This window comes from Nelumbo lutea, chromosome 2 (assembly GCF_056320005.1).
Source record: "Nelumbo lutea isolate HS-2025 chromosome 2, American lotus-T2T, whole genome shotgun sequence".
NCBI lineage: Eukaryota > Viridiplantae > Streptophyta > Magnoliopsida > Proteales > Nelumbonaceae > Nelumbo > Nelumbo lutea.
The window spans coordinates 111,377,350-111,388,802 of NC_142685.1; the positions used below are offsets into that span (position 1 = coordinate 111,377,350).

Consider the following 11,453-nt stretch of genomic DNA (forward strand, 5'->3'; position numbering starts at 1 on the left):
AGTCCTCTATGTAAACAGTTCTCATGTTGTTGTGACTTGTGCTGGCTAACCGGGACAGAGCGTCGGCCTCAGTGTTCTCTGACCTTGGGATTTGCCTGATGAAGTGTGACTGGAAGTTGAGCAGGGCTTCTTTTACATTGGCCAAATATGCGATCATGGAGAGCTCGCGTGCTTCATACTCACCTGTAACTTGGTTGACCACGAGCTGGGAATCGCTGCAGATGACCAAGTGTTTTGCCTTTACCTTTCGCGCTAGGTCCAGCCCAGCTATCAGTGCTTCGTACTCTGCCTCGTTGTTGGATGCCGCGAACTCAAAGCGTAGTGCGTATTCTAATTTTGTGCTGCCCGGGCCGCATAAGACTATTCCAGCTCCGCTACCTTGCCGGTTCGAGGAACCATCCACGTGAAGGATCCAGGGCTCCTCATCCCAGTTCGTGTTTCGCCTGACCAGGAGAGATGCCACACTAGTTGCTACTTCACGGGGTTCGAACTCTATTGGCTCGGGAGCTCTGGGTCCGCTCGAACTGGGGACCTCGGGCTCAACCTGTGGGGCTTCGTGGCTGAAAGTGCACTCGGCGATAAAATCTGGCAAAGCTTGGGCCTTAATAGCGGTTCTTGGTTTGTACTGGAGGTTGTACTCGCTGAGTTCGATGGCCCATTTCGTCAGTCGATCGGAAACCTCGAGTTTGAGTAAAACTTGTCTCAAAGGTTTGTCAGTCAGGACGATGACGGTGTGAGCATGGAAGTATGGGCGGAGTTTCCGAGCTGCTGTCACTAGGGCGTATGCTAGCTTTTCTATCTGCGGGTACCTTGTCTCTGCTCCCTGCAAAATTTTACTAACATAATAGATGGGTCGCTGGACCCGGTCTGTTTCTTTTATTAGTACCGAACTGACCACCCCGTCGCTTGCCGAGAGGTACAATTCTAAGACCTCTACCACCTCGGGCTGGGCTAAGGTCGTCACACTAGCGAGGTAACCTTTTAGCTCGTCAAACGCGAGCTGGCAGTCCTGGGTCCACTCGAACCCTTTGCCTTTGATTGCCTTGAAGAAAGGTAGGCAGCGGTCTGCTGATTTGGACATGAAGCGGCTTAGAGCGGCTATGCGGTCATTTAGCCTCTGAACCTCTTTTACTTTCCGAGGTGGTCTCATATCTAGAATGGCTTTTATTTTGTCCGGGTTGGCCTCAATACCGCGCCGATTGACAATGTACCCTAGGAATTTGCCCGATGTGACGCCGAAGACACATTTGTTGGGGTTCAATTTCATGCTAAACTAACGCATGATTTGGAAGGCAAAATCTAAGTCTTGTATTAATTCTTGTGAAAACTGAGTCTTGACGACCATGTCGTCTACATAGCACTCTATCTTCATGCCAATCGGGGGCCGAAACAGCCTATTTACAAGTCTTTGGAAAGTCGCCCCGGCATCTTTTAGTCCAAAGGGCATGACCTTGTAGCAATATAGGCCGAACTCGGTTATGAAGCTGGTTTTTTCCTCATCGGGCGGGTCCATCCGGATTTGGTTGTAGCCTGAGTAGGCGTCCAGGAAGCTTAGCAACTCATTTCCCGAGGTCGCGTCCACTAGGCGGTCAATTATGGGGAGGGGGAAGCAATCTTTCGGGCAAGCTCGGCTCAGGTCAATGTAGTCGACGCACATGCGTCACTTGCAGTTTGCCTTTTTTACCAACACCGAGTTCGCCACCCAGCTCGGGTAATGGACTTCCCTTATGAAGTTTGCTGCGAGGAGCTTCTCGACCTCCTCGTCGACCGCCCTCCAGCGTTCTGGGGCTAAGTTGCATTTCTTCTGTCTAACGGGTCTGACTACAGGGTCAGTATTAAGTTTGTGAGTTATCAGGCTGGGGCTAATGTCGGGCATGTCGGCCGCGGACCAGGCAAAAATATCTAAATTTTGAAGTAAAAAACTCACCAGTTCGGTTCGTAGGGGTTCCTCGACGGAAGCTCCGATCTGAAGTGTGCGAGTTGGGTCCGTAGCCGAAGTCGGGATTGCGATCGTTTCCTCCGTGGACGAAGCTCGTTCCTCACCTTGCTCCGCAGGACGCTCCAGTTCGAGGTCGTCGGCCGCCTTGGTTTTCCCCTTCAGGCGGCAACATAACACTTACGGGACTCGAGCTGGTTGGCCCGCGCTACCCCCACACCGAAGTCCGTAGGGAACTTCATGGCCAAATAGTAGGTGGAGACCGCCGCCCGTAGGATATGCGTGATCGGCCGCCCTATTATGGAATTGTATGGGGAGGGGGTCGCGACTACCAAGAAATCATGGTTGAGTCTAACTGCACAAGGCCATGTGCCGACTTCCACAGGTACTGTTATTTTTCCGAGGGGCTTGACTTCCTCTCCGCTGAAACCCACCAAGGGAGTGTTCGCGGGCTTCAGCTCGCTCCTCTGTAACTGCAGCTGGTCAAATGCTGATTTAAAGAGGATGTTCGCTGAGCTGCCCGAATCTACGAGTACACGTCTGACCTCGAAGTCGCTGATCCTTAGTTTAATGACAAGCGCGTCATCATGGGGGTTGCGGACCCCTCGCGCATCGTCCTCCGTGAAGAAGATAGGTTCTTCGGTCTTTGGTCTCTTTGGGGGGTTCCGTTCTTCGAGGGCCGCTTCGCGAACTGAAGTCCGGGCCGCTGCCGAGGTACACCCCGCTACCACCGAACCTCCCACAATTACATGGATGGTTCCCCGAACTGGCCTCTCTTCCGGAGGCTGTCGCTGCAACGATTCGGTAGGTCTGTTGCTAGACTCGGGGGCATCCTTTTCGTGCTCCCCTTGCCGACCTGCCTTATTGTTATTATTGTTGTGTTGTACAAAGTTTCTCAAGTATCCGCGACGGATGAGCCCCTCTATCTCGTCCCGGAGGTTATTACACTGCTCGGTACTATGACCATGGTCTCTATGGAAACTACAATACAAATTCTTATTTCTCTCGTTCGGATTTCCCTTTAGGCGAGGTGGCCACTTCACGTACGGGGCGTCTTTGATCGTCATTAAGATTTCGGTACGCCTTGTGTTTAACAGCGTGTAGTCCGTCCGAACTGCTAGGGGAGCCCGAAATGACTGGTTCGGCTTCGGCTCCCGAGATGGGTTTTTTCTGTCGACCGGGTTGGAGAGCTCGCCTTCTCTCTTTCTTTTCTCGTTCCCGCCTTCGGTTCGTTGGTTGATTTCTTCCTCTGTCCTCATGAACTTATCGACGAGTTTGAGGAATTCGGCCATGGTTGCGGGCTGGTTAGCCACCATGTGCCATTTGAATTCTTTGTGCATCACCCCTCTTTTGGCTGCCGCTAGCTGCACTGCGGGGTCCAACCGTGGTATCTGCAAGCATGCTTTGTTGAATCACTTGATGTAGCCCCGGATGGATTCTCCTTCTCTTTGGACTACTCCGAAGATGCTTTCCTCTGTTTTGGGGCACCGTTGGCTGGTTCCTGTACCAAGTGCGGGCTACCCCCCTGAGGGTGGTGGTAAAGGCCACGCACATGCACGATTCGCTGGCCCTGGCGAGGTGCATTTGGGATTGAAAGGCGTCAACGTGGTCGTTGGGGTCGAAGGACCCGTCGTACTTGTCCAGAGGTGGGAGCTTGAAATTTCTGGGTAAGGGGACCGCCAGGAGTTCTGATGCGAGGGGGGGAGGAACCGAGAGAATCGGGGCAGCTCCTACCTCATCCGAGCTCGTCTCTTTGCCTCCGAGTTTTGACAAGGCACGGGTGGCGGTTCGACGACTTTGCCGGTGCCTTCGTTGTTGAGTGGTCCTTGTACTGGCACTGCTGGCCTCCGTGTTACCGAGCTCGATGGGCCCGGAATGCTGGTAGTCTGCCGCCAGGGCGCCGAATCGGTTTTCCGTGAGCGGGAACTCAGGCTTGGAGCGCCAGGGTGCCGACCTCACGGGCGAGGTTCCCGCCCTGCCTGCGGGTTGCGAGGCGGGGATGGTATTTTTCTCTCTTCGGCCTGGGGACAAGGCCTGGCTGTTAGGGGGGTTCTGGGGCCGGGAGGCCTTCGCCTGGTGGGGGCGTCCATCCTGCGGGGAGGCCTTGACCAGCCTCGGAGCGGGGTGGCGAGGTGGAAGTAGTGGCTGGTTCAGTGGCAGTTGGGGGAACTGCTGTTGATAGTGATACTGGGAGATGTTGTGCAGTACTTGGTGCTGGTGAAGCTGGTGCTGCTGGAACTGTTGCATTTGGGCTTGCATTGCCCGCATGCACTGCATCAAGTCGTCCAACCGATTTTGGCTGGCTGCCAGGGGGACGACAGTCGGTTCAGTAAAGGTTGTCTCAATGGGGAGAGGAAAGGGGATGCTTGTGGTAGGAAGGTTTACGGGCGCCCTTGCTTGTGGCGCATTCAAGCCGAGGATCCCATCCACCGAAAGGGGGATGGTGAACTGTCCAACGCACACCACGGGGACTTGAAGTTGTTCCTCAGTGATGTTTGTCTCCGTGCCACGTCCGGCGTTGCTGGAGGAGGCCATGAGTGTTGGGTTTTTTGAAGAAAAGGGGTTATGGAAGTTTGGAGGGAGGCTTTTTGAAGCGTTCCCACAGACGGCGCCAATTGATGGAGCGCGATCCAGCCGGTTTTAGCTATCCACGACCTTGCTTCTGAACGGGGTAGCAGGGAACCTGAAACGGAGGAGATGCGGAAGCTCCGGGGGGGAGCCCGGTGTAGCGGCTCCGAAGCTCAAGTTAGAATCCTTCAAAAGCAAGATAATACCAGATAGTGCAAAGCTTGCATACCTTGTTTGTTGGGGGCAGGGGGCTCTTATAATCACTTCGTGCACTCGCTCCGAGGCCCTTGTTAGGTCGGGTATGATTACCCTTGTGCTTGTCAATTCGGCCGTCGTCCTTTCTACTGGGACAGAACCGTCACTGCCTAACCGTCTCTCTAACTGGAGATGGCGGTGTCAGTGGCGGTGGCAGGTGGCCGTTTAGAGTGCGACCGCCAAACGTCAAATCCCAAGTCAGTCAGGTGTGGTGCCCTCGGGCACGGACTTCCTCAGTGTCAGGCATGGTACGACTTGTTTGGTTTTGGTGCCCAGAAGGTGATGCGGAGTGCTGAGCGAGGCGAAGTCTTGAGCTCGGAGGTATCTATAGGGCATGTCAGTTCGGCGAGGTGTATCCCGAACTGTTACAAGGTTGGCCAGTTCGGCGAGGTGTATCCCGAACTGTTACAAGGTGGCCAGTTCGGCGAGGTATATCCCGAGCTGTTACAAGGTTGGTCAGTTCGGCGAGGTGTATCCCGAGCTGTTACAAAGTTGGCCAGTTCGGCGAAGTGTATCCCGAACTGTTACAAGGTGGCCAGTTCGACAAGGTATATCCCGATCTGTTACAAGGTTGGTCAGTTCGGCGAGGTGTCTCCCGAGCTGTTACAAAGTTGGCCAGTTCGGATTACTTTGGTTTTGGGCCAAGGGTGAGTTCGGGCCCTCCATAAGGAGTTCGGTCCACTGGTGTCCCCTTGTTCACGCCTTAGGCTTGTCCCCTTTTGCCGAATTGTTGTTTCTGCCACATGTCGCATAACAGTGATGTCGGGCCAAATCTTCCTTCATCAGTACCGTCTAGCCAGTTGGGTTTAGGGATTCCCACTTCGAAATGCCGAGTCTTGCACACCTTGGAAGAGTCCGAGGTGTAGTAGAAGGAAGTGCCGTTGTTCCATTCGAGGTGGTAAAGAAGTCGGCCCAGCTAGTCCTCAATGATGTTGGAGTACAGCAGCGGCGAAGAGGGTTCTGTGGCAGGAGTACAATAATGTATCGGTGGGGAGAGAGAAGAAATGTGAGAGAGAAATTTGAATCGGTGGCCGAAGTACAAGTTGTAGCGGCGAAGGGGCGGTGGGAGTAGACGGGAGGAGGAAGAAGAGACAAAAGAAAGAGTGGGTACAAAGAGTGAGTGGTTAAGCGTATTTGATAAAATAATGAAGTCCATATGCCGTTAGAAATAATTTTCTATTAGTTTCAAATATGCTGGGCAAAGAGGACGTGTTGGAATAGGATTGGACGGGACATAAAGTTTTCTGTCCTAGGGGACACACAATCCGGACTCGCCTAGCCCACCCAAATTGCACCCCTTGCCCCAGAATTTATGTAGAAGTCCCAAGGTTCCCCAACTTTGATAATTTTCCCCCACTTCCTAAATGCCCAAACAATTTTTTCCATATTAGAGGTCAAGCCATCTGTGTTTGTACCAAGCTCTAATCATTTTACTAGACTTTTAACTAATACAAGGATTTGGAATGGGAATTAGAATTAGTTGGAATGAGATCTGATTCCTAAGGGAGAGGGAATGAATGGCCATTCCCTTGATGCCATTCCACCAGAAATGGGAATGGGATTCTAAGTCCACCAAATCAAACAGTTGGAATTGGAATGATCCATTCCAATTTCAATTAGGAATGACAATTTCCCCCATCCCGATGAGGACTCGATTTCCCCACCCCCATCCGGTCAGGGATGGGGATTACTTTGATAGAGAGGAGACGGGAACAGGAATTAATAGGAATTCCTGATCGAGAACAGGGTCAAGTGTAGCTCGCTAAGAGAGTGAATGAAGTGAACGATGTCAGCAGCATGAATATACACGTGTACAGTTGCCATTTTCTTTCTGTTTACAAGGCTGGATGGTACTTCATATGTCAGCCCAGAATATACAGCCAGTGCACCACGCTCCGGCAGGACCTAACATGAACTCCCCCCGCCCAATGGTTGCTTTGACAGGGATGGAAGTGTTGGATTTGTTCCCACTCCTGTGGAGTAAACGGAGGCTGGCTGTCAGTGAGTCTGGTTGAATAGGTGTGGGCTTCGTTGAGATCGTGGCTAATGTTGAACAAATTCCTTTCCAAATTTACGAGGTAAATCCAAGCCAAAAATCTAAATTTATCCAAGGCCAAGTTTGAGAATTGAGAGTAATTAGACTAGAACCACACCAATAAATACTAATTGGCATTTGGAAATATGCACAAAGTGTTTATTCAAGAAGCCCAAAATCAAGGCTTATTTTTAAGTGTTTATTCAATAAGCTGTAATTTGAAATAGGTACTTGTTCATTTTGAAAATACCTATATTACTCCTATTTTAAATTAAGTGCTTTTCCACCAATGGCTCATGATAATAAGCACTTCTTTTTCAATTAAGCATTTCCTTGAAAGAAGCTGTAGCAGACTGGCAGGAGGAGAATTGAGAATTCTGAAATGCCAATAGTCAAGTAAAAACATTATATTTGAAATTTTGTGGCCCATGTGAGGGATAGCAACACCCAAAGAGATGTTATTTCTTCTCTTAAAAAGGAGGCAAGCTGCTTTTCTTTCTTTCTTTTTTTTTTTTTTTTGAATTTCAAATCTAATCCACTCAACAAATGCCCCCAATCACATTCTTCCTTGATCCAATTGATTGCATCTTACCATATTAATCATCATCAATCACTGATTAAAAAGCACATTCAAGTAAAAAAATGAAATAAACTGAACCATTACACCCTTACGAAACACTATTTTATTTTTTCATTAAACAAACTGAAGACGAAAATTTACAACCTAAGCCCCCTTGGGCTCAAAAAAGAATATATCATAAGGAGTGGAGAGAGAAAGAGAAGCTACGCTCCAAGACCACAAGCATCAGACCCAACATCATCACCTGACCTTTTTCTTTGTCCCAGCTCAGACCTCACTCTCTCCAATAAAACCCACTCCATTTCTCCCTCAATTTCCCTCCTCTTTCTACTTCATAATAATAAAAGAAGGCTCTTTCTTGGATCTTCTAAAGGGTTATTTCTGTCTTTCCAAAAACAATATAATACATATGCCCATTAATTTGCTAATTAATTAATCATGAGCTTCTAATCTGTGTTTCTTCTCTACCTTTAAGATTTCTTCTGCTGCTGGTGTTGCCGTTGCTGCAACTTCTGGTTATGTCTGATCAAGAGCTCAGCATACAGGAGCTCATTCCACGAATCAGGCACTCCAGGGAGGCACCAATGGCTGCAATCCTGGTACCTTAATGGAGACTTCCTTTCTTCCTCCGTCAAACTCTGCTTTCTGTAGATTGACGGGTGTGCATCCTTCCTGTAATCAGTCATTCTTGTAATATTCAAGTAGAAAACGGGTGTCTTCATCCCTTTCATTACATTCTCCAGCACTCTCATCTTTGGGGGATAAGGGGTCAGATAAGTCTCATTCTTTATGGGTTCAGTCTCATGGTCGCATTGCCCACCCGAATTCCACTGTCCACCACTGAAACCAGAACAGAACAAACGATATAGCTGTCTGTCATGCTGTTTTTCTTTTTTTTTCTTATATATTTCTCAACTTTAATGGAGATAGATTAAAAAAAGGTGGGTATGAGGGTTCTCAGTCCAAAGTTCATTGAATTGAAATTTACCTGAAATGGGAGGCAGAGTAGCCCCTGAAGACAACCATGGTTTTCTTGGGATCTATTTTGGCATCAACCCATCTCGCCCATGTTGTCAAAGCTCTCCGAAACGCCTCAACAACATTCAGCTCTCCATAAACATGGCTTCCCTCTTGGTAATAATCCTTCCTGAAAACATTCATCATTGGGTTTATTATCTTTGCTTTATTATTTGGTTTCTAGATCCAACCAGAAAAGCAAAAAAGAACAGAAAGAATCACAAGGAAAAATAAGTACCCTTTAGAAGTCTTCTCGTGAGTCCACCAGTGACCCGTGTTGAAGATGATGATGTCTGCTGTTTTGTACCTATCAGACTTTCTCTCAATTATATCCAGCCGAAGAGTTTCATGCTTGGATCCATTAGTGTCTGGCATTTCCCATTCTTGAACCAGGAAAGGAGATCGGAAGAAATCCACGGAGCAGTTATAATCCTGTTGGTCCATCCAAACCACGAAAACAAGGAAAAGAAAAGCTTTCATTAAACATATACTAGAGAACAGAGAAACTAGGAAGGATATAAACTGAAGAAGAAGAAGAAGAAGAAGAACCTACTCTGAATATGAAAGAGTAAGCACCCTCAGTTCGAAATTCGTGTCTACCAGAAGCTTCAAAGACCCTGCTTTTATCTTTCACCGAGTGCCTAAGAATGCAAACCAGAGATTCCCACATATTCCTATTTAGAGAATCACCGACAAAAACTAGGCGTTTTCCTCTCAACAATTCTAACATATCTCTCCCATTCAATCTGTGTCGTAACAAAGATCAATCAATTAGTCTCAGTATAACAGAACCCAAAAACAAAAAACAAATCAATTGATCTCACTAGAACAGAACACAGAATTAAAAAATCAAGTCATATAAAGATTCTGGTTTGAATATTTATTCCAAAGTTTCAAAGAAATCTAGCAAAAATCGTCTTGAACAAATCACCACCACCACATGTCCTTGAACATCACATTCAATAGAATAGAAAGCACTATTAGAAAATGAAAAACAAATCGACCAATTCCCGAGCAGAACGAAGAACCCAATCTCCCTCTCTACCAAATAAATAAATAAATAAATAAACAATAATTCAATTATCAAACCTTTGCATACCTTGGGATATTGCAACCGTTGGGTTGCCATCTGAGTTTCTGATAATCTCCATCAGGCCTACTGTTGAGAAAGCAATTAAAAGACTCATCAATGTGAGGGCAAGACCCAGGTGGATAAAGCGGGTAAGAATCATCCCTCACCCATCTCCCATCAAAGATGTTACAATGCATCAGAGACTCCATTGAGTTATCCTTCACTTGCTTCACTGTCGAACCCTCAGCTGAAGACCCATTATTCCCCTTCGACAGCGAAGCCGTAAGATTCGTCGCTCTCGGCTGCGCTGCCACCACTTTGTCAGTCCCATTTTTAACAAGACCCACCTTCCCATCAGACTTGGAAGATGAAACCAAGCTCTCTGTCCTATTCTCCGTTCGAGAAAGCGGTACAGCAGCAGCACTAGCGTTGGTCTTCGCTGGGTTCTCTTGTTTCTTATCGATGGACTGTGATATCAAAGACGTCGACGTCGGCGTCGGCGTCGGTGGTGCAACCTGCGACTGTTGTAACCTTGGTGCAGTCTGTGGTGCAACCCGAGACTGGTTTTTCGGACTTGAACTTTGTCCATTAACTCCTTGAGGGGTTAAGATCGTAGTGTTACGAGATGCGGAGGTGTTTAGACTACTTTGTAGAGGCATAGGAGTGGAATCGTAGACGGGTTGGGAAGAGTTGGGGAAAAGGTAGGAGAAAATAGAGGAAAACTGAGATCTGTATGGAGAAGAATCGGTAGTGGAAGAAGAGGAAGAAGAGCCGAAGATGTTAGTGAACCAAGGAGAAGAACTCGCAGGACTGAAAGCAATAAAGGCAGTACAGGCAACAAAAGTGAACATGAACACATAAGCGAAGAGCATTGTTCTTCTGGCTCGAAGGACGGAAAACAGGCTCTTGAGATCGGAAATCAAGTTTCCGGCACCAGAAAATTCCTTTACCACTTCCGCCATGGCGGATTTCATACACTCCAGCCCTCAGAACCCCAGGTGCAGATCAACACAACCAAGAAAAAACAAAGAGAGAGAGAGAGAGAGAGAGAGAGAGAGAGAGAGAGTCTGTTTGGGAACTGAATGTCTTATCTTTTGGAGCGGACGACGACGATAAAGAGAGAATCGGAAGGAGTTGGCACCTCACTCAAAAACAATTTTCATGCCCCTGTATTTTGATTTAATATCGAAAATGCCACCAAGGAAACCTCGTGGTTCCAAACTTGTTACTGGACTAAGAGTTTGACACGTGTAAGATCAAAGGAACAAGATTCCAGTTCTCCACCTGGCACTGACCCCACCTCTGATGTTACGAGTGTACGACAACTGATCCAGATTGGGCCCATTCGACGGACGGCTCCGGTTCTCAAAATGGTACAGGTGGCGGATAACCACGATGTAACGGAAGGGAAAGAGTTGGGTTGCTACAGTAAATTACGCGAAGGTTTAGCCGTTTAGGGGCAGATCTGTAAAAAGATCAAGCAATAAACTCTGGACACATTGTCGGTTCGACATCACATGCTGTATTTATTTCTTCCTCAATTAATTGATGGCAAAATCGTAGTTTTCTGAGTTTGTAAAAACTTTTCGGTTACCCTTGGAATCAACCACGTTTTCACTTTTTACCGGTTTTTTTCCTCCCGTAGTTCAGCAGTTTCCGTGTGGGACCCATAACAAGATCACACCGTTGATTTTTATTTTTATTTCCGAATTTTTATTATTTATTTATTTATTTATTTTTTATTTTAGAGAGTGAGAAGGGTCACTTGGACTCTAGTCGGGGCGACCGGATTATCCGTACAATTTTGTTGCGTGGAGGCTTTTGACCCTGGTCTCTGACGTAACGCAATACCTATACTACTGATTTCACGGTGGTCGTTGAGCCGGAATCCGCACCGGATATATTTACCGTATTTTTAGCGGATTTGGATTTCTTTTTATTCAGATAAATACGGACTCTATCGGATTACGAAGACTTGGACAAATAGGTG

The 11,453-nt window shown here is 47.7% G+C and overlaps 1 protein-coding gene across 1 annotated transcript; it reads right to left on the reverse strand.

Annotated features, from left to right (window-relative positions):
* Positions 1–7,462: 7,462 nt before the first annotated feature.
* On the reverse strand, positions 7,463–10,617 carry LOC148872800 (protein trichome birefringence-like). The gene is made up of 5 exons (XM_088969090.1): positions 9,491–10,617; positions 8,945–9,137; positions 8,630–8,823; positions 8,363–8,521; positions 7,463–8,214 (listed from the first exon to the last, which is right to left on the reverse strand). Exons 1-5 carry the CDS (start codon positions 10,435–10,437, stop codon positions 7,845–7,847), a joined length of 1,863 nt encoding a protein of 620 aa, XP_088825216.1. The 5' UTR covers positions 10,438–10,617; the 3' UTR covers positions 7,463–7,844.
* Positions 10,618–11,453: the final 836 nt, after the last annotated feature.